This window comes from Phyllopteryx taeniolatus, chromosome 9 (genome assembly GCF_024500385.1).
Source record: "Phyllopteryx taeniolatus isolate TA_2022b chromosome 9, UOR_Ptae_1.2, whole genome shotgun sequence".
In the NCBI taxonomy this organism is placed as follows: domain Eukaryota; kingdom Metazoa; phylum Chordata; class Actinopteri; order Syngnathiformes; family Syngnathidae; genus Phyllopteryx; species Phyllopteryx taeniolatus.
Window position 1 is genome coordinate 16,939,420 of NC_084510.1, and position 24,047 is coordinate 16,963,466.

Consider the following 24,047-nt stretch of genomic DNA (forward strand, 5'->3'; position numbering starts at 1 on the left):
ACAATGTCGATGTCAGTTTCACACTAAACTTCAACTGGGAGTGACAAACAGCTTGAAGCAACCACGCTTTACATCTTCGTTTCCTCGAAGTGATGTTATATGACACTCGTCTATTTCTTGACAGCCAGAGATTGAGAACAGGCGCTTTAAAAAGGAAAGTGAGTTTTAATAAGTTTAATTGTGTTTAAAGAGTGTAGGAAGGGTAAAACAACTTAAAACATTGTTTTTTAAATGCCCTTCTATATCAGATTTTCACATATTGTGGGTGGATCTGAACTGTATCCCCACACTATAAATAGGGGTTCACTCTATACAGCAGACCATAAGTTGAGGGATGCTAAGTACTGTATAATAAAAAAATGTAAAACATTTTTTTTCACTGTAATGGATATAAAAATGTCAGTGACAGGAAAAAGTGAAACTTTCACAAGACTAGCTGCTTTTCCAATGTCACAAGCGTCTTCATTAGTCACTGATAACGTCTTATTAAAGGAAACTCACTAAAGCCTAATTTCACTCGCTGTTGCCAGTGGGTTCCTATTCATCAATTCTTGAATCAATCAGGTGTTGAGCTAGATATCTCATGACACATAATGTACCGCAGCACAGTGGTTGGGAATCACTGTAGTAACATAGTGTTGTATTAGGAAGTGAAAGCATACGCAAACTGAAGGTAAAGCGAGAATGAGTATTGGACATTATGTGTGGCTATCTGGTAGGAATAGGCATATCTGCATTAAAGCACATTTAAACATTAAAAATGAATTAGTAATACCCACCGTTTTTATTTGTTTGTGTTTTTGAAAGGTTCTGCATTCGGATGATGTAATTAAAACTTTCATTATTCTCACAAAGCTGCAAAAATGCATAAACTGTCATTTGCATTCCCCGTCCCTTTCATGTGCAGTTACAGTCCTTTGCTGTGCCATTCATGAAAGGATGTGACATACTTTTAAGCAAGGGAAATGCGTCTTTCAGTATTTTGACTGCAACAATAATACCAGCTTATAAATGTCCCCTAAAGACTTCCTCAGTGTCAACTTATACACCCATACAACATTACTGTGCACTTGAGATCAGAATCAAAATCATCTTTAGTTGCCAAGTATGTTAAAAACACACAAGGACTTTGTCTCCGGTAGTTGGAGCTGCTCTTGTACGACAACAGACAGTCAATTGACAGATAATACTTTTGAGACATAAAGACATAAAAAACACGATCACTGAGCAATAAAAGGTTACCAGTGATGCAGTAATGGTGGTCCATTTTTTTTTTTTTGACAATCTTCAAAAAGATTCAGTGCTCTAGCAAATATAGCAGTTTGAAATGACTAATAGAACAGTAGTCTGGTGTAATGACCATTGTGCAAAGGGTGCAGAGACGTCAGGAAATGTGTTTAAAGTGACTAGTAGTGCGACAATCTGGGACAATGTCGATTGTGCAATGTTGCAGATGCTACTCAGGCACACGAGTGGCCAGTATTGGTCAACAACAGATATGCAAATAGTGCAGCATGGCGAGACTACTATAGCGACTGCACGAGTGATGTATAATTGGCACGACAGAGATGTGACCACAAAGTCAACTGGCAGCATGTTGCAATGGAATTGTAAGTTAACTGTTTAAGAAGTTAATGGAAAAAGGAAAAAAGCTGTTGGAATGTCTGCTTGTTTTAGTTTGCATTGATCGGTAGCGCCTACCTGAGGGAAGGAGCTGGAAGAAGTGGTGACCAGGATCTGGAGGGTCCAAGAGGATTTTGCATCCTCTTGTCTTAGTTCTGGCAGCGTGCAAGTCCTCAAGGGTGGGTAAGGGGGTACCGACAATCTTTTCAGCAGTTTTGATTGTCCGTTGCACTTGGAGTTTGTCCTTTTTTGGAGCAGCACCAAACCAGACTGTGATGGAAAAACACAGGACTGATTTGACTGCTGTGAAGAACTGCCTCAACAGCTCCTGTGGCAGGCCATGCTTCCTCAGAAGCCACAGGAAGTACATCATCTGCTGAGCCTTTTTGAGGATGGAGTTGATGTTGATCTCCCACTTTAGGTCCTGAGAGACTGTAATTCCCATGAAGTTGAAGGTCTCGACGGTTGACATAGGGCAGTTGGACAGCGTGAGGGGCAGCTGTGGCGAAGGATGCCTCCTGAGGTCCACGGTCATCTCTACAGTGATGGTGTTGAACGCAGAGCTGAAGTCCACGAACAGGATCCTCGCGTAGGTCCCCACGCCGTCGAGGTGTTCTAGGATGAAGTCCAGTCCCATGTTGACTGCATCATCTGCAGACCTGTTTGCTCGGTAGGCAAACTGCAAGAGGTTTCAAATCTGCAGTAGAAGGTGTTCAAGTCGTCGGCTAGTCTTTTATTGTTCTCAACTTGCGGGGTTGGTCGCTTGTAATTGGTTAGCGATGGATTTAGAGTCGTTCGCGGTCAACAGTTTTTCTAACTTTACTGCATAGTTTCTCTTTGCAATGTTAATTTCTTTAGTCAGCTGGTTTCTAACGCGATTATACAGGGCCCTATCCCCACTTTGATATGTGTCCTCTTTAGCCTGGTGAAGTTGCTTAAGTTTGGCAGCCAACCACGGTTTGTAGATATTGAACGTGCAAAATGACTTTGTTGGTACACACTCTCCGAAGAAACTGATGCAGGATGTGACAGTGTCCGTATATTCACTCAGGCTGCCAGCTGAATTTTCAAAAGACACTCCAGTCTGTGCAGTCTAGACAGCTTTGAAGTTCTGTCTTTGCTTCGTTGGTCAACTTTTTCACTGTTTTCACCGTAGGCTTTGCGCATTTAAGGTCTTGCCTGTATGGTGGTATTAAGTGAATTAAGCAGCGAACAGACCAGCCCAGAGCTGCACGAGGTATGGCACTGTATGCGTTATTTAGCATAGTATAGTATAGTGGTCTAAAATGATCAACATGTCTTCGTAGCCTCTCGGCTGACCATTGAGGAAATAACAACTGTTTGGTCTGCTTTAGAAATGTTTGCAAGTGTTATCACGGACTAACATTTAACTCTAACGATGTTATTTCAAGGCAGCATTCTATAAAAATTATAGTACAGTATATATCATAATAATATCATGTTTTTTTCTCATTTACACGAATGTAAAGTGACTGATAAAGATTGTGAGTAGTCATACTTGACAGTAATGTATAGTCTCCTATATTGCTATTAAATGCATATTATTATTCAATGGTTAAATGAGACATTGTTTATTTGGTTTAGAATTTACATATATATGCAAAGCTTTTCCAAGACATTTTTTGTGGTAACCACTTTTCTTTCCCGTCAGCCAGTAACTTTCCACAGTTTAATTAGAGCCAATGGCAATGAACAAAGCAGATGCCTTTGGCTAATGAGACCTGAGGAATAAATTGTGTTGACATCATTGGCACAAAAGGATTATTGTTCTTTGGTTATTTAGCGTATTCTGTTTTGTTCCTTTTCAGCTCCAAAGACCTGCAGCCCAAAGCAGTTTGTGTGTAAAGATGGCGTGACGTGTATCTCAAAGGGATGGCGCTGCGACCGCGAGAAAGACTGTCCAGACGGCTCGGACGAGGAGCCAGATGTTTGTAAGTGTTTCCCAAAAAAGTCCAAACTTAAGGCATACATTTTTTGTTTACTCTGATCGTGTGGATCTGGCTGCATTTACAGTTAAGTCAACATTGGCTGACATTTAAGCATTCAGAGCACATAATTGAACCTTTGGTGGAATTGTATTTTTCTCCAGCTCTGAATATGTGCATCATATAATTTAAGGACGTCAAGATGGTTCAGGATGTCTGTTTGTCTCGCTCTTTTTTTTTTTTTTTTTAATTCTTACTTACCTTCATTTATTATTTGCAGTGTATAGCATTACAAATGAATTTAATGCAGCTTGAAAATGAACATTTCACCTAAATTGTGTTCTGCAAACTTCGTTTTCAGCCTACTTCAATGTCTGATCCCGTTACAACGCACACTGGCAGACTTAGATTGATAGTCTATTAGATCTATTTGGTGTGACGGGTGAAAACAATGGCATGTTTTGTTTGCTTTCCATGGAGGTCATTTTGCCTTAAAGCCGATCCGTCATGCCCAATTAGGAGGTTTGCAATGTTTGTTTTTTATCTGTGATGGATGGGATTTCCTTCTTTCTCCCAGCACTACAGTAGATGCGGCTAATGAGACAAATGCAAACCGAATGTACTAAATAAAGACAGCCATGGTTTCAAAGTCAACATTAGAGATGAAATGCTCTCAGGCTGGATCCCTGGGGAGCAAATGAGAGCTACAGTGTCTCTGCTCAGCTTTTCAGAGGTAGTTTTCCAAAAGGAGAGAGCATTTGGATTTAGGGGATAAGGTGTGTGTCTTTGTGTGTATGTATAGGTTTGACATGTTTTTGGAGGGTTGGCATAGCGTAAGAGACTGGGAGACCGGGGTGAAGCATCAAGTTGAAGTCTAGACGCAAAGACTGTAAGCGATTCGGTCTGGAAGTAATTAAAGACGCGCCCACAGCAATGGAAAAAACGGCTGTTTTGCAAAACCTGCTCTTTCCTCCTTCTCATCTGTGGGCGAGCCTGCGTCCATGTCTCTATCTGGGACAGAGACAACAGTGACTGCATCCCTTGTCTCATTCTGTGTCTCCTTCTGCCAGAACTTCTCAAAAACAACACTTACGGGAATAGCGCACTGAAGGAACTTGAGTTCACACTGTGGTAGTGGAAAAGGATGTGAGTCAGAGACCATGTGGGTAAAAGTATTGAGGAATACCTCTTAAACAATCAGGGCAGTGGCAGGTGGTGGAGTTTTCACCAGCGCGGCGCTATTAATAATTATAGTGTGTGTGTGTGTATATATAGTTGTTGTTAAAGTGCTATATAAATTAGTTTGAACTAAATTATTACATGATATTTGAATTAGAAAAGGTATATTTCTTTAAAGTCCAAAAATCCACTCGGCCATACAATCATGACAGTTAACTGATGGCCGAACGCCATTCTTAAGCCAGCCAAAGAGTGCTGCTTTCACACAGCGAACAACAATTTAATAAAACGTGTCTGTTCCACACTGTCAAGAATTACACAGCGGGAAAACATTACCAACACTTTAGTCTTAATCTTTTTTTTAAGTAGGCCTATTTTAAACAAGAGCTATGTGTGACATCTTCACTTTACCGTACAGCGTATTATGTCTGTAATATGATTGACGAAGCACCCAGCCACCCACGGAACATCAGCATAAAGAGGAAGCTAAGATAAATTTGCATCTTAGGTTCCTTTCGAAATTGCTTTGAAATCAATAAATGGTTACTCCAGCTGTGGAGTCTGACGACTGGATCGGACGACGTCTGGCGGGACTACGAATGTAAATGAGCTGTATGCTAACTTCGGCTCATTTACACGTTAAAGTATTGCACTGGTGTTCATTAATGTGCACTGTACATTTTAAATAAATAAATAAATCAATAAATACAAATGTTGACATGCCAATGAGTAGGGAGCGAGCCAACTCCAACAGTACATGAGCACAGAGATGAGCCAAGAAATGACGTAGGTCACTTTGGAGAGTGGAAAATCAACGCCCTCCGTTCGCCCACTCTTTTGCATTGAAGAGAAGCTACTGCTTATTTCAAACATTTAAGAAGAGTCAATAGGTAATTGTTTCTGCGCCCCCAGACGCCAGAGTTGAAGTCCGTCATGATTTCAGACTGCAGAGATGAAGGAAACAACTTGAAAAATAGAAAGAAATATTGAGGGAAAAAAAAATTCAAAATATAGTGTATTCTATGTATTTTTTTTGTCTTCAAGAAAACTAATGTGGTGATGACAGCCAGTGGTGAGACGGTGCCATAGCACCCTTTATTGACTAGCTGCTACTGAATCAGAGGTTGCTCTGGACCACTGAATCTTAAGTGGTCTTCTTAAAAAGACATTTTGTGCCCCCCCTCCACACCTTCGTCTCCTCTCTCCTGGTGCCCTCGCCCGCCATTGCTCATGGCTCGTGCTTGGCATGGGCTCGCTGTTGGCGGGCTGTTGCCTCTTCGGGTCGTAGCTGGCTCCTGCGCTGGGTGGGCCCTGTTGGTGGTTGGGGCCCCCATGCTATTCGGGGGTGACGGGGGTGGTGACGGTGGTGGGGCGCGCTGGATGGTGCGAGATTGAGCGTTGGAGATGCTGTTCTGGTCCCTTTGTCCCTCCCTTGGTCGAGGTGCTTCGGTTCGGCTGGGGGACCACACTGGGTCCTGGGGAGTGGGTGGCGTCCCAACGACTGGATACCCAACGGGATGGACGTGCTGGCTCGCCCCCCCCCCCCCCCCCCCCCTTGCAGGTGGAGGGGCCTGGGCCCGCCGTTCCTCTGTGTGCTGGCACAGCAACTTCGTACACCAGTTGACTAACATGCATCTGATATGGTGTTTATTCACTAATAAGTTCCATAGACACGCGATAGGCTTTAATAGCGTATGCTGGGACAACTAACAATAACAGATGTTGTATTAGGATATCAACTCACAGGTTCTTACAGGTGTTTAGACACTATAAAAGCATTCCACCACATCACTCATCAGTAACACTGCCTTGCTCATTTCCCCCATCATGTCCTACCCTGTCCTTTTCAGTCCTCTTTCATCTAGTTCAATTGGTTAGTTGTTGCATGTCCTCACCCCCCCACCCCACAAATAAAAACACGACTTGACTTTGTCACGTTACATGTGGTGAAATATCTAGACTAACTACTGTTCTGCTGTGGTTCACACCCCTTTTCTCCTTGTCCGTTCTGTCGTTCTGTCTGTTCCGTCCATCTGTCTGTCTGGCTGCATTTCCAATTAGCATAATAATAATAATAAAAAAAAAAGAGGCACTGATGGTGTAGTGGTACACTCGCCTGACTTTGGTGTGGGCAGCGTGGGTTCAGTTCCCACTCAGTGACGGTGTGAATGTGAGTCCGAATGGTTGTCCATGTCTATATGTGCCCTGCGACTGACTGGCGACCAGTTCAGGGTGTAGTCCGCCTTTCGCCCGAAGTCATCTGGGATAGGCTCCAGTGCTCCGTGACCCTATCCAGGATAAGAGGTATTGAAAATGGGTGGATGGATAATAATAATAATAATAAAAAAGAATTAAAAAAATAAACAGAAGGGAGTATTTCAAACTCCCCTGTTGCACTGCAGAACTGTTCCAGCACACAAGGCATTCAGATCCACCATTCTGCAAGGCCATGCAGCTGAACAGGGCAGGTTTAAAGAAAAAAAGAAAAAGAAAATACATTTTGGACAATTCTATGCGTACAGTTTGAGGAAGAACTTTTTCTGTTGCAGCGTTACTGTTCTTAAATTTTTTGTTGAGCTCCATGTTGAAGTGTTTATTGTTCAAGTTTTTAAATCTAATCGTCACAGATTGAAGCATTTGGACCAGTATTCAGATCTGCTTTGCTCCAGCGCACATCGCGTCATAAAGAGTAGCGTGGCGAGCTAACATGAGCTTTATGTGATAATTCATCTGCTTGACCAGTGAATAACCGGGCGCTTAAATGAGCATGCAATTTTCCAGTGAAAAACCATAAATTGTGAGTAGAGCCATGCAAAGTCAAGTAGGTACCATACAAAGGAAACGAAGCATTATGCTTCACATCATTTGATAATTTCTAAATACAGAGCTTAGTTATATGAGTGAGAATGGACTGTAATTGTGGTTATCTTTGGAACTGTAGACTACTATTGACTCCTTCCCATCATCATACTTTTGTCTATATGGTGTAAGGCCTGTCTTTGACTGACAACCTTTTCCACTACCACAGTGTGAAGTAAAGTTTCATCAGCCTGTTTATTGTGATGGCACTTTTTGAAGAAGCTTTTGGTTCAACGCTGCATAAGGAAGGTTTATTGATTCCTTACGTACTCGCAGTTTCACAGTGACCCTTGTCGGGATGTTGGCCATTGCCAGTGAAGTCAGCCACTGTCCACTGCAGCTGCTGTGTTTCTCCCACAATGCTGTTCTTTGTACCCCGGGGTGCTGGGCCAGACTGGGATAGAGGGATACTGACAGAGGACAACAAAAACTGAACAGTTGTTTGGGCATATGCCCTTTTATACTGCTCTAGATTCCCAGTCAACAATAAGCCAAGCCACAACATATGACAGTCTTCAGGTCGGGTGTAGGGCCTTCTTGAGCTCTTCGGGCGGGCTATAGCATTTATTTGGGTCCTGGAGTGTTCCCATGTCTAAAGCGAGGTGCACCTGGAAATATAGGAAGTGTAATACTGACGTCCACTGCCCCTGGCCTGTAATGAGGACACTTTTACAGTCTGTTTCTACATAAGCAGCAATTAGCCTTTTAGGATATTTACAGCCTTTGTAGAATGCCCAATTTCTAATGTTGGAATATTCATCACCATCACAAACAAGAAAGAGAGTTCCATGCGAAAAAGATGCTGTCTCAAATTATTTTAGAATGAGATCTAAGGTGTTTTCTTTTTTTTGTTTGCTCTCTATTTATGGTGTCATGTACCTGACAGTTGACCACAGATGGCAGTTACGGTGCTCAGATATAAGAAACTAGACATTACACCGATTTGATCGGATTGATCGGTATAAGCCGATATTTAGCATTTTATCATGATCGGCTTTAATGTCATAATTCGCCGATCCGATCAATGATGTCATTGACGTAGTACTGTAAATATCTGATGGCCAAAGAATGTGATCGGTTATCGTTTTTTTAAACTCGCTGATCGGCCCCAAAAATCCTGATCGTGTAAAGCCTATAAGAAATGAAGTGTTTGATCTTGACACTGTCGCCTTAAAGATAGCTCATCACAGACAATGACCTTGACATGAAAGAGCACCTTTAAGATCCTAAGAACCCGCTGCAGCTGTGCACTATTGATGAAAACACACACTCCCAGACATGCATAATTTATGCTTTGTCATCTTTTTCATTAAACTTTGTTTTGTTAATTGGTTGATTAGTTACGTAAACAATACAAAAGGAATTTCTGCTAAACAATTGCAGGAATAACCAAATAATGTTTGGTGCAGGTCAAGGAATTGATGTTCCCCTTTTTGTCCTTTATATGTACTTACACAGGGGCCAAGTCAGGCAGTGATCCATCAAATCCAGCTGATGGAGATGTGGGAAAAAAGATTGCTGTGCGTTGCAGCTAAATGTCGGCACATACAACACACTATATTTAAGGGTGTGCTGGCCTGCCAGCCACCAGTCCAAGCCATTTTTAGATGGGTCTGGCCAAAGCTGTCCCCCTGAAGAAGCACAAGAAGGTCCAGGCTTTGTTCAGCCAAGAAAAGCGTGTCAGGGGTTTAAATTGGGGGGAATCATTATGTAATCCCAATAGTGCTCCCCACAGACAGAGTTGGGGAAGGCCAGAGGCTCTCTAAGCGGACGCAAGAGACAGCCTAGGACAACAGGAGAGATTATAATACTGTCGCGCTGGCAAAATGAACTTTAATAATATATTTGGAGTGAGTGAAGGCATAAACACAGATGCTGAACATCTGGTTTGGACTGGTGGCTCGATCTTTTAGGATGACGTCGTCGTCTGTGTGACAGTACTTTGAAAAGTTGTTTAACATTAGTATTCTCCTGCTCCTCCCCTACCTGTTATGAACATGGCTCTTTAATAAGATGTCAGCCACCTAGTTCCGCTGAAGATCACATTGTTGTTGATCACACCTCTACTGCTATGCTGTCCAGAGTCTCGCTATACCCTACAGATGAGAGCGGCAGACTCCCCCTCTTCCCTGCATTGGTCACTCGTCAATCGCAGCACACAACCACTCGCACTAACATTCATAGTGGGAATCTCATGTTGGTGTCATGAACGGAACAGAGGATAGGACCCAAAAATGCATGACTCCAAAACAAATGGACAGTTTCCAAAAAGAGAGGTTTAATAGACGGGCATAGGTCGGTACACAGGCAGGCAATCCAAGAAAGGCAACAGTATCCAAAAACATGAGGCAAAGAGGCAAGGTCGATAATCGGAACAGGGTCAAGTCTTACTGTGAGTCTGTGACGTGGAAACAAGGAATGCTGGAACGCGACGACAAGGTACAACCAACTGGCAAGGAGAGGGAATGAGACAGGAGGTTAAATACAAGGGGTAATTAGGGTGAACGAGGCACAGGTGGTGAAGATGCTCACAGGAGCAGGTGTGTGTGAAACAGGGGGGAAGACAAAACCCGGAACACACACACATGACAGTACCCCCCCCTCAACGGCCGGCCCCAGACGGCCCTGGGGCCCCTGGATGCGCAACGTGGAAGTCCCGAATGAGCGAATCATCCATGATAAACGCAGACAGTACCCATGAACGTTCCTCGGGCCCATAGCCCTCACAGTCCACCAGATATTGAAACCCCCTGCCCCTCCGACGAGACGACAACAGCCGCTTCACAGAGAAGACAGGGCCCCCATCCACAAACCGGGGGGGAGGTGGGGGCCTGGAAGGCGGGACCAGAGGGGACTCCCGGGCTGGCTTGAGTAGGCTGACGTGAAAAGTAGGGTGGACCCGAATCGACCTTGGGAGCCTCAGGTTCACGGTGACAGGGTTGATGATCTTTGTGATGGGGAAGGGCCCAACGAACCTGGCAGCGAGCTTCTTGGACTCCACCCGGAGTGGAATATGTTTGGTCGAGAGCCAAACTCGCTGACCCACTTTGTAGTTCGGGGCCGGTGTCCTCCGACGGTCAGCAGCGGCTTTGTAGGACCGTCCCTGGCGCAGCAGCATCTGGGGGGCTCGCTCCCAGGTCCTCCTGCAGCGTCTCACCAAGGTTAATGCCGCTGGAACTGTGGATTCTGGGGCTATGGCAGGAAACAGAGATGGTTGGTAACCATGCACAACGTGAAAAGGCGATAGACCAGTGGATGCAGAGGGGAGGGAATTGTGGGAGAATTCGACCCAAACCAGTTTCTTAGACCAGGATCGCGGCTCCTGTGAAGCGAGACATCAGAGCCCCGTCTCCAGGTCCTGGTTCAGCCTCTCGGTTTGGCCGTTGGTTTCAGGATGAAACCCAGATGACAGACTGACAGTAGCACCTATGAGATTGCAAAACTCCTTCCAAAATTGCGAAATGAATTGCGGACCCCTATCAGACACCACATTCTTGGGGAAACCATGGAACTTAAAGACCTGATTAATCATTAGCTCGGCAGTGTCTTTAGCTGAGGGGAGTTTTGGAAGTGCAATGAAGTGTGCCATCTTAGAGAACCTGTCAACAACTGTAAGAATGGTGGTATTGCCTTTAGAGGCCGGTAATCCTGTCACAAAGTCTACGGAAATGTCTGACCAAGGACGTTGTGGTATTGGCAGGGGTCGCAACTCCCCAGGAGGACGTTGATGAGAGGCCTTGTTAGCGGCACATACCTGGCAAGCATTGACGTAATCGATAACATCCCTCCTAACATTAGGCCACCAAAAGCGCTGTTCGACCACTGATTGAGTCTTGGCAATGCCTTGGTGACATACAGTTCGGTTTGTGTGAGCCCAGTGGATGACTCTTCCCCTTAAGGTCGGAACCACATAAAGCCTGTTTTCAGGGCAATCTTCAGGGCTAGGAGTGTCTTTCAGAGCCCCTTTAACCGAAATGAAACATGACTTAGGCAAAATAGTCTTAGGGTCGGACAAAGAATTCTCTTAGGAGAAAATGCGTGACAAAGCATCTGGCTTACCATTTTTAGAACCAGGTCGGTAGGATAACGTAAAATTAAATCTAGTGAAGAACAGAGCCCATCTAGCCTGCCTCGCATTTAATCTTTTAGCAGTTTTAATATACTCAAGGTTCTTGTGATCTGTCCATACTAAAAACAGAGTCTGTGCCCCCTCTAGCCAGTGCTTCCACTCCATCAAAGCCACCTTGACTGCCAACAGTTCACGGTCACCAATGTCATAATTTTTCTCAGCAGGGGTCAGTTTTTTGGAGAGAAAAGCACAAGGATGTAATTTATCATCCTTGAGAGATTTCTGGGAGAGCACTGCTCCTATTCCGGCATCAGACGCATCGACTTCTACCACAAACTGCTGTTTGAGATCTGGCAAAGTAAGGATGGGAGCAGAGGTAAAGCTCGACTTAAGTTTTTGAAAAGCTGCCTGACAAAGCGGGTTCCATACAAAAGGTTTGTGTGGCGAGGTAAGATCATGCAAAGGAGAGGCTATAGAACTGAAATTTCTGATGAATTTTCTGTAGAAGTTTGCGAACCCTAAGAACCTTTGTACATCTTTGCGTGACGTGGGAGTAGGCCAATTAATAACTGCATCGACTTTGCAAGGGTCCATCTTGACTTCACCTTGAGCCAGGACGAAACCCAGAAAAGAAACGGACGCCTTGTGGAACTCACATTTCTCAGCCTTGACATAGAGTTGATTCTGCAGTAACTGCTGCAAAACAGAGCGGACATGAATAATGTGAGTCTCCTCATCCGGGGAGAATATCAAGATGTCATCTAAATAAACAAAAACATAAACATTCAACATGTCACGCAGGACATCGTTGACAAGGTTCTGGAAAACAGCTGGAGCGTTAGTAAGCCCAAAAGGCATTACCAAATATTCATAATGTCCCGTTGGTGTGTTGAATGCTGTTTTCCATTCATCCCCCTCCCTTATCCTGACTAGATGATATGCATTTCTTAAGTCCAGTTTGGTGAAAATCTTGGCTCCCTCCAGGAACTCAAAGGCGGTGGAGATGAGAGGAAGAGGGTACCTGTTTTTTACCGTGATCTCGTTGAGACCCCGGTAATCGATACAGGGTCGCAGGGTCTTGTCTTTCTTGTCCACGAAGAAAAATCCTGCTCCCGCAGGGGATGAAGATGGGCGAATGATCCCAGCTGCCAGTGATTCTTCCACGTACTCCTTCATGGCCTTGTGTTCTGGCCCTGAAAGAGAGAACAACCTCCCTCGTGGGGGTGTGGTTCCAGGCAGCAAGTCAACAGCACAGTCATAAGGTCTGTGGGGTGGAAGGGATTTGGCCTTGGACTTGGAAAAAACGTCTTTAATATCCTGGTAACAGGTGGGCACTTGAGATAAATCAGGCTCCCCAGATGGGGTCTGTGGATTGTCCTTAGAAACATGACCCTGAACATCACATGGTGGCTTGAAACAGTTCCGTGCGCAATAGCTGCCCCATGACATAACCTGCCCAGAGGACCAGTCAATGTGGGGGTTATGTAATTTCAACCATGGGTTCCCTAAGATAAGGTCATGATTCATGGCGTCAAAAACATGAAAACTAATGCGTTCCGAGTGAGAATCAGGAAATGTCAATGTTAGTGTTTGGGTGCGGTGAGTGATCTTGCCCATAAAACTGCCGTCTGCAGCATAGGTGTTGCGGTGGCGTTTTATTCCAAAGGTTCTAAGGTGCATACGTCTAACAAGGATGGAGTTGAGTAAGTTTGTGTCAGAACCAGAGTCAATTAATACAGGTGTATGAATTTCTTGATCAGGAGAGCATAGTGTCACTTTAGGAAGAACCCGTGTAGGGTCTTCCTTAATGAAATTCAGACTCACCTCTCCCGTGCCCTTGCTACCGGCACCGGCAACTTTGACGTGACAGTTGCTCACGGAATGACCCAACTGACCGCAGTAGAAGCACCGCCCTTCCGTCAGCCGGCGTTGACGTTCCTCAGGGGAGAGACGGAACCTGCCCAGTTGCATGGGTTCATCCGTGGGGACGCTAGCCAGTGGGTTGAGACCGGAACCAGGGGATCTGCCTTGGTTTGGCTGGTCACCGAGGCTTGTCCTCCAAGTGCGCGTTGACGCAGCCCTCCGCCGATCTCCATCTAGCTCGCGATCCAAAAGCCTCTTGTCGATTTTTACGGCGAGAGCAATGAGAGTGTCCAAGTCGGTCGGCAGGTCTAGCGGGACTAAATGATCCTTGAAAAAAGGCATCGAGTAGCGCCCGATTATTCCAATGACTCTCAGCTGCTAGAATGCGAAACTCAATCGCGTAATCTGACACCCTGCGCTTGCCTTGTTGTAAGGTGACAAGGGAGCGAGCTGCCTCACGATCAGGAGTGGAAAATTTAAAAATTTGCTCCATAGTCTTTACGAAAAAAGCCCATGACTGACACGCGGCGGAATTGCGGCTCCATTCAGCAGTAGCCCACGGCTCCGCATGACCAGTCAGGTGGGAAATGACGAATGCGATTTTTGCCCGCTCGGTGGGGAAGGCAGCTGCCTGCAGCTCAAAGTGGAGTTCGCACTGCGTGATGAACGGCTTAATGAGCTCGAGAGAGCTGTGGGCAGACAGCAGCGGAGGTGGCAGGTGGCTGCATGGTGACTACTTCACATGGAAATACTGTGGCGGTATTGGGTGTGGTGCCAACTGGTTCCTTCTCTTGAAAAAATTTCATAAGAAGTTCAAACTGCGAGGCCACCTGTCTCATCATATTGTCCTGATGCCTTGACAGACTCTAGATGAAGGTGGAGGGCAGCAATCTGCTCATCCTGCTTCGTGAGGTGTTGACCCTGCGCTTGAAGGGCTTTGCGCACCGGGTCTGAGTCTGCTGGGTCCATGTTATGGCCAGTTCGTTCTGTCATGAACGGAACAGAGGATAGAACCCAAAAATTGATTTGCTACTCGCGGCACGGTGGCCGACTGGTTAGAGCGTCAGCCTCACAGTTCTGAGGACCCAGGTTCAATCCCCGGCCCCGCCTGTGTGGAGTTTGCATGTTCTCCCCGTGCCTGCGTGGGTTTTCTCCGGGCACTCCGGTTTCCTCCCACATCCCAAAAACATGCATTAATTGAAGACTCTAAATTACCCGTAGGTGTGACTGCGTGCGAATGGTTGTTTGTTTGTATGTGCCCTGCGATTGGCTGGCAACCAGTTCAGGGTGTACCCCGCCTCCTGCCCGATGATAGCTGGGATAGGCTCCAGCACGCCCGCGACCCTAGTGAGGAGAAGCGGCTCAGAAAATGGATGGATGGATTTGCTACTCACTCGAAGCAGATTATTTAGAATTACTGGGTGCTGTCTATTTTGTCGGGAAAATAGTGGATGAATGCTGCTTGTTCTTCAAACATCACCACTGAATTCCAGTGTCCACAGTAATTGTTTGCTTTTCCCCTTTCATAACCTACACTAATTTTGCACAACATGTTTATTTGCTTGGGATAGCTGGTGATTTTGTGTTGAATAAATCTTGTTTAACTTTACATGAAAGACTAACTTTAACTAAGTGTTTGCTCAGTGGTTTGTCTCCCCCGAGGAGAAGTCGAGCTGCTGCATTTGGAGATGTTTGTTGTGCTATGGAGAGCTGGATCTGGGCTTCCTGCTTGGCTTGTCACCTTGCCAGCCCTCCTAAAGCCCCCCTGTGAAAGAATGCAAATGTGGTGTTGATATTTTTAAAGAGCAGGGGGTGAACAGCAAGCAACCAAGTATCCAACTGACAAGTGCAGCGTGAAAAGAGATCTTGCATACGGGTTAACCTAAGTTGTGATAAAGGAGAGCTCTAATCGGATCAGTGTCAAACCATTTTCCCTTTACCATAGGTTAAAAGGTTATTCATGGGAATTCTGTATCATAACGGGAGGACCAGTTTACAGCATAGTGCTGAAAATAAAAATAAAATAAGAAACTTCTTAATTTATTAAGATGCATGCATTGTGGTGTAATGCATGTTCCACAGCTATGTTCGGAATCACTCCCAAGCCACTATTTAGTGCCCCACATAGTGAGTTTGCCATTTTATAGTACTGTTGGAATGTATAGTGAGTTTTGGTTATCCCCTAAATAGTGCCCTTGATGTATCCCGCAATGCATCTTGAAAATAAGTGAACAACGATGTTCACTAGAAAATCCAATATATCTTAGATGTATTGCACCAATACAGAAAAATTAGTTTCCTTTTCTAGGGTGTTGTTTGAGTTTCAACATAAATTCATGATTTTTCGCACACAAATGTCTTTAATTAGCAACGTGACAAGTCGCTGCCATCATTGTGAAATTTTCTAAAAAACATGGAATGAGCACTTCAAATGCTTCTAAAATCCTCCATCACAAATAAATTCACAAAAAACAACAACAATTGAGTGATGAAGTACATGATGTTTTCTACTGCCAACACTGCTCTTCTCACTAATGATGTTCCATTTGCGCTAGTTGAGTTGAGTTTTTAGGGCAAATGACACCGTTTGAACCGTCATGTAATTTTGACGCATCAACGTCTCAAATTTTCGGCCTGTACGAGTGATTGTTGCCTAATTTTAACTGACATTGGCAGCGTATTGCACAAGGGGTTCCCCGAGTAGCAGACAAAATGAACCAGCGAGGAGATATGTTGACCTGGAAAATCTTTTCACAGCCTCATTGATACTTTTATGTGTTGTAGTCACTTTGTCCCAGTGGTATGGAGTTTATTTTTATTTTATTTTTGGCAGGGCAGACGATAGAGGTGGGTCAAACAATTTCTTGAGGGTGCGAGATAAAAATTTAGTTGCTTCACTCAAGAATGCATCATTTGGGCAATGGGCATCACAGCGATGGCCTGATCTTCAGTGGTCAGAAAAAATATTATAATAAGTGTATCGTTAAGGGCTCATGCCATTAAATTATTTCAAAACGATTTATTCATGAGGTGTATTTACAGATCAGTGTATTAAATTATTCATCGTCATCTGGTTGGCTGACATCTGTGAAAAGTAAAATGATTACAATATATTGGATCAAAACCTAGTTGAAAGTGTTATCTTATCGTTGGGTAATATAACTTTTATATAGATTATTGTTAGAGAATCTTGTGACACTTGTTGCCATGGCATAGTATGGTTACATCACTGTCAGGCATGATGTGTGGGTGGTGTGGGAAGAGTGCCATCCAAATAATATAATCTGTGACTAATAAACTGCTCTTCTAATTGGAAGAAGTAATTTTATTCAATTCACATGGTAATATTTTGACAAATGAAGTTAAACTCCATTCACACTGAGGAGACTGATTGAAATGACCTGTCAGTTTCTTCCGACCCGAAAAAGTACATTCAATTTTATATCTTCATAGTTAAAAGTGAGGAATACATATCCTTGCTAAAAAAAGGAACCTCAAACTGCGTATTATTAGGTTTACTTGAAATAGCTGTTTTTTTTTGTTAGTTTTTGTATAAGCAATATGTCCCACCACCATATTGTTAAATTGTGGCACATTTTGTAAGTACAAGTATAAACAGAATTTTTGCTGAAATTTTGTTGTTGCCCAAGTTTTCCTTAAACTGTAGCTCTTAATTTGAGTAAAAAAATAAAAATGCAATCACTGTAAGTGCTCTGTTACTAAATGTATTATATATATTCCACCAAGAGTGAAAGCTTGATTTAGTTTGTTCGTTACGAAGCAAGATTATGCAAAAAGTACACATCTGATTTCTACCAAACTTTCTTGAGTCCGGTACTCACCTCATTAGACTCAAAACATGCGGTTGTGTGAACACATTTTCTTTTTTGGCCGCTCCACATTGAAAGCTTCACCCTTACTCCAGAATGCAAAATCCGGCCCTGTCTTCTTACGTTTCTGTGTCACACCAATATAAGTTGTGGTAGCTATTTAAGTTGACTTCTTTTATGTTGTAATGACAAGTGTTATAAGTTACTAGTTAACTTGAAGTTAACTGGCTGCAGGACAGACTAGTTTTTCGTACTGTATGAGGGCCGATGAATAGGCTTTACTCACCATTCTTTATTGCCATCCACTGCCTTGTTCTTGTCAAAACACACTTTGCAGATAGCAGAAGCCGACTAATGCCATAATGTGTTTTTACAAACAAACACAAATTCGGCATTTCAGTATTTTAATTCCACTTTTGCTAACAGTTCAACATTGATGCAGGTCTGGGCTCTCCTGAGGGTTCCTATAGTTATGGTAATTAGTGTATAATATTTGGTGAGGCCTGTGGATTGTTGCAGTTGGTCCCATTATGGCCACAATAAACAAAGCACAAAAAGTAATGAAATTTGTTTTTGGTACATTATTTCTTTGTTGTAACAATGTGTCAAAAGATCTTATACTGTTGGAATGCCTGTGTATTACCCTTTATAACAGTGCTGCATTTGTAAGGACTGTGCCTTTTGGGGATGAGCAGCACAGCTGAATATGTGCTTTGCGCCCATGAAGAATGTGCCAAATCTCTGCTAATTGCAAACATCTTGTTTTGCCGTTGGCATTTACTCTTCTTTGATGTTTGGTGGATTGGACAATAAAAGTTTATTTAACAATTTACTTCACAAACAGAAGCCTGAGTAGCAGATGAAAGAACCATACACAGCCACAATACCCTGGTCACACCCTGCTGTGGGATGGCATCTGATTTTTCAAAGAGCATTTGTCATAAACCAGCCAATGTGGTTGTGTTGCGTACAGCCATCCACACTAAACTTCTGGAGGTAGTCTCTGATACAGTAAACCTCGCTCTTTGGGGGTAAATGTTGTCATCTTAGAAGAATAAGAATAAGAAGAATCGCCTTTTATTGTCAGAAACATGCATGCATGCACATGAAATTTTTTCTCACCATTTAACCCATCACAGTGAACACATACACATGTTAGTGAAACACACTGGAGCAGGGGGCAGCTGAAGTGCCCGGGGAGCATTTTGGGGTATTAGTGTCTTGCTCAAGGACACCACAGCCGTGAGTACGGGGGATGTTGGCGGATGGTCCATTCGGGGTCTTGAACCTATGTCCCCCACGGTGGCAGGTGATGATCTTAACCATTGGGCCACGGCTTGGAGTTATAGTTCAGTCCCAGACTCTGGAGATTGACACTGGTTTCAAAATCTGCATCTGCATCTGGTTAGCTCTCTGCATTAAGATTGCCTTCAATGATGACAAACCTCCCGTGAGGGAGATGCCGCTCCACACCATCACAAAAAAAGCCTCACTGCCTCAAAAAAGATGTTACTCTATCGGTGCAGCATTCAGGATAGAGTTCTCCGATACATCTCCACATTTGACCCTACAGTCCAACTGTAGGCAGAATCTGGACTCATTGCTGAACAAAACGTGCCTGTCTTTGACGGTGGCAGGCGTCCTGGCAGCCCTATGAGAGCGGAGATTGGCTGAGTGCAGTCTGTTCCAGATTGTCTGGGTAGAGCTGTTGGCCACATCATCCTGCAACCCTTGACTCCAAATCCTTAGAAAACAGCCTATGGTACCTAATTGCTGACAGGGTGAGGAAACTTCTTGGGGTGTCGTCTCCTTTGCATGCTCAATTTGTGGCCTGTCGCTGATGTCTCCTGTTATATGGAACTCGTCCTTCAGTCTGGAGATGGTACTAGGGCTCATTCCAAACAATGCCATAGTTTTGGCAGGATTTTGATGGGCACAACTAGGGCTGTCATTATCGAATATTTTTAGATTCGATTATACTATCGATCATTCCATTGATTAAGCGAATGATTGTATAAAACTTTTTTGCATTAAAGTTTATTGCAAAATATTTTTTTTACGATTACTGTTTATTAACTGATTATAGTAATGTTGTACTCACGAACCTTTTTAAAGTGAGAGCTTCTTCTTGGGTAGAGATTAATGCAAAGGGCTAATAGTTTGATATACATTTATATTTGATAGGCTGCTTCAGGTTCAACTACATGGCAATTACAGGTTATTTATACTACGGCAGTAAATAACAATTATTTTCATAATACATTAAACCGACAATTTTTTCTCCCATAAATTGATTAAGATTCAGTTTTTGGTTTGTTCCATAACATGTCAGAAAAATGGCAGTGAGTAAAAGCAGATGTTTGCCAATGTCTTCCTGTATTTTGATGAAACACAAAGATAATCGGTCTGCTTTATGGAGGACTACAGAAATCAAAAAATATTTGCTGTTGAGAGACTGAATTACGAGAATTTAGACAATTGTAAGTAAAAAAATGGCGGTAAATGATTCATCGATGATCAAAATAGTTTTTAATTAATTTGATAATTGATTACTTGCCCATTAATTGATTGTTATTGCACCTCAAGGCGCAACCAACATACTCACCCATACTGCTCATCCCACAACTGCATGTTCCTTATCAAGTTGTCACCATTTAAAAGGGCAATAAACAGGCTTTCTAATGGTATAAGATTTATTGACAGCTTTTAGGTTTGCGTCTAGTAGAAGAAGAAGAAGAAGTACATTATGCATCTATCTATTGGGTTGACTGGCATATATTCGAAAAAATGAAAATACTCTCACAAGTTAAAGGGGTGTAATGAAATCCTAGATGCGAAGTGAATGTGTGTGCCAATACTAATCAATCACCCGCCCCTCACGGCTGTGTCTCGTGGCCCTACCACCCCTGCTCTCTCCTCATGTGGCCATGCCACTGGTCAGATCAAGGTTTGCACATGACACTGCTTACAACACGGCAGCTCAGCGTGATTTGAATGGGGCCACAGCCGAGTTATGTGATCAAACAATGGCTTTCTTTCGTGTGGCCTGACTCCATCACACTGCCCGATGGAGCATGTGATCCACCTCTGTGTGCAGCGACTTAATGACTGTACGCGTGCGAGGTGTCTGCAATCCAGCATGTCTTGTTTTGATAGAGAAAAGGTTTTGTAAATTGATCACCTGCTAATCAAGAGACCTGTGGGACAAGCACAATGAATCTAGGTACAGTGGAATCCCCATAGTCGAACACAATTTTGGTGGGAAATATACCTCAAAAACAACAAGCATTGAAAGCATTTCCTCCACTAATGTGTTTTGCTTATTCTCTGACTTTTTTTTTTTATGCCACCACAGAATGGTACAAGTATTGGCAAAAGGAAAAGTGTGATATTAACCATCGATTGGGAAAGATTGTCTCCATCCTGGCTGCTTAGTAGAATATGAGCAATAAAATTAAATATTACCGTATTTTCACCACCATAGGGCGCACCGCATTAAAAGGCGCAGTCTCAGTTACGAGGTCTATTTCTGTATTTAACACATACATAAGGCGCACCGTATCATTGGGCGCAGGCATGGTAAAACATACGCTAGCTTAATACATACGGTAGCATGCATGCACGCTAAAACAAGGTTTTTAAAAAGGCAGCGGGAACAAAACTGACTGCGGTTGTACTTTATTGAAGTATTTAACAATGTACTCAAGTTATTTTTTGATCAATCCTCATCCACAAATCCATCAAAGTCCTCATCTTCTGTATCCGAAATGAACAGCTTGGCAAGTTCTCAAGCAAACACGCCAGGTTCCCTCTCGTGCTCGTCGGAGTCAGTCTCGTTGCCGTGCGGCTCCTCAGAAATGATGGAAATGATGGCTTTTATGAAAGCTCGAACAACACTGCAAGCAGAGACGTTAGCCCAAGCATCTACAAACCATTATTTATGGATTGTAGATCCATAAATAATGGATTGGATAAATAATCCCCCAGCGCTGCCTCCTACTCTTAATAAAGCTGTGTTCGCCATCTGTCATTCATCGCTCCCACGCCGCTCACAACTTCACTTTGAACGCCCTGGTTACACGGATGTCCAGCGGTTCGTCAAGCCTCTCGGAACGATGGCAGGTCCCGAGTTATTGCACTCAGTCGAATGGTGACTGTAGAGACGCTTCTCCCGGCTGTTCTTTGCTCTTTAATCCATTGGAAGACCAACTCGGGCCACCTCGCCTTGTTTCCGCGTTTTGTTTTTCTTTTTTTTCCGCGGAAACTCCGCTTCGTCTTCTTGACTTGGCGAAGCTCGTTTTCCTGCTTCTTCCACTTGCGAACCATGGATTCGTTGATCTTGAATTCTCTCGCGGCTGCGGCTGCTCGATTCCCATGTTCCTCCGCGTAACTAATAGCTTGCAGTTTAAACTGTGCTTCGTAAGCGTGTCTCTTCGTAGGTGCCATTTTCGGGGGTCCTTAGCCAAACCGATGCACATACCGGAACTATATACCTACTGGGGGCGTGTCTTTAGCGTCCTCTGTCACGTGCACCCTTCCCCCTTTACGTCCGCATGCTGTACTCAGTCACATCCGCCTTCCTCTATATAAGCAGCGTGTCTGCAGGAAATGCTCCCAGTCAGTCAAGCGGAGCGCTCATTAAAGTCACACAACAACATTTAAAGATTTTGTAACTCCGTGCACAAATAAGGCGCGCCGCATTATAAGGCGCCCCGTCCATTTTGGAGAAAATTTAAGACTTTTAAGTGCGCCTTATGGTCGTGAAAATATGGTAATTACACAAATGAGTACATTTTAACAAGCAGATATCCAGTACACCGCTACATGTACATCAGGTGTCATCAAAGGATGAGTAGTTTTGTTTTATTTTATAGTGTTTAACAACATTTTACTTACATGCTCTTAAGAGTGTTGATAGCTACTTGTAAAATAGCTGGTTCAGTTAAAAAAAGACCGTGATGGTTTCAGCAGAGAAGGGATGATTTAAATTTTTATTGATCGAAATGGAAAGAAATGTTTTGAAATTAGAACAACTTGGATGTTTTACAGATTTTATTACACTTTGGAGACTACTTTATTTCTAACATTTGGGTGACATCTTTTGCTTAGCGTGACAGCTTTCCCAATAATCTCAGATTTTCCATCGGAAAATATTAGTTGACTCAAGACAAGAGCACTTGTGCCAGATAATCTTGCTTCACCACCACAGAGAAATATTGAATTAAAGGCCGTGTTTGCTTTAAATTAACAGCCATTTTCATTGTAGCCTTACTAACTCCTGCCAGCCCACAGAAGAATGGTGCCTTGTGGGACTTTGGACCACTTCCTATGAATGAGGTGTTCAATTAGCTCCTGCAAGGCTCCCCTATCCTTTCTCTTTCCTTTTCCATCACTTCAATTGTTTTCTTACGTCGGTAATTGACCTCACATTTATTCAACATAACACATGGCAGGAAAAATCTATTCGATGTGGCCTCTGACAGATGAGTCTTGTTTATCGTGGTTTGGACCTTGTCGAAATGTTTTATTGTAACTGTCTGATTGTGTTTAAACTTCATTTCATTTTGGGCATTTCTTGCTTTCTTGAAGCACTTAGGAAAATTTAATCTTATCAAGCAAGCAAAAGTTGGGCTTATGTAATGCTTCTGCTTGTCAGACAAGTTCATGTTACAGTCCATCAATCTGATCTGATGCATCGACTTGAGCAAAAACAATGAGGTATCTGTGTGTGCGTTTAGTTTTTCCTCCATAGTAAGCACTTGTCCTTTTGAGTGACAGCATCTGATCCAAGCTTGTTTTTGGCCCCAATTGCTAGTGTAGCTTAACGGCTAAAAACAAGGGAAACATCCGGCCAGTTGGTTTCTCGATATAAAAAAGTGCCCACCGGCAAACTTACAAATTAACACCTTGTATTTAATTTGCCCTCATATTTAATCCCTTGGCCAAACAGGAGTAGCCTTGGGATAGCTGTTTGATGGCAAAACCGCAGCTTGCTGTTATTATGGCTCCCCGTTCTTTATAAATGTATTAATCCAGAATGGGGGGCTTTGTTGTTCCGTGTTAAATCGGCAGCTTAGCGACAGAAGAACCAGCACGGGGGAATACGTCACTAGTGACCCTGATACTATTGTGTTAACATGCCCCCACCATCGTCTTCTGGTATTGCACCATTTGTTTACTCATAAGTAGCTCCTTATAAAGTCACTTCCAAACATGTATCCTTTTCAGCTTGCTGTCATTATAAACAAAGGTGATAAAGTGTTAGTTTGGGAACTTTTTACAATAAAATTACGCCCCATCATCCAAAATTTGGTTTCTTAACGCATTTTTTAATGGAAGATATTCTAAACCATTTGTTCTCAACTGATGGTCACACCAGCATCCACATTTTTCTGTTGGCGTTAAGTCACGACCTACTTCTATAGACCTTAACAATAATGCAAATGTATCATTCAAAAATAGCCTTTTAAAACACAGTTACATCATATATTAGCTACCAGTACACGTGCCTTTCAGAGCTCCTGGTTAAGAAACTGATGAAGAACATACTATATGTATATCGTGTGTGTGCGTGTGCGTGTGTGTGTGTGTGTATGTGTGTGAGACGCTAAGATAGGAGGGTCAAAGTCGTCAGCGCTTTCCATGTGTGTGGATAGCAAGAAAACCAAAAGACCAAGG

At 43.3% G+C, this 24,047-nt stretch overlaps 1 protein-coding gene across 2 annotated transcripts in view; it reads left to right on the plus strand.

Annotated features, from left to right (window-relative positions):
• LOC133483605 (low-density lipoprotein receptor-related protein 1-like) overlaps nucleotides 1–24,047 on the plus strand; it is a 129,022-nt gene that overhangs the window by 11,809 nt on the left and 93,166 nt on the right. For both annotated transcript variants that reach the window (XM_061785037.1, XM_061785038.1), the window contains exon 2: nucleotides 3,453–3,575. In XM_061785037.1, coding sequence (XP_061641021.1) covers nucleotides 3,453–3,575 — 123 coding nt within the window. The remainder of the gene's footprint in view (nucleotides 1–3,452; nucleotides 3,576–24,047) is intronic.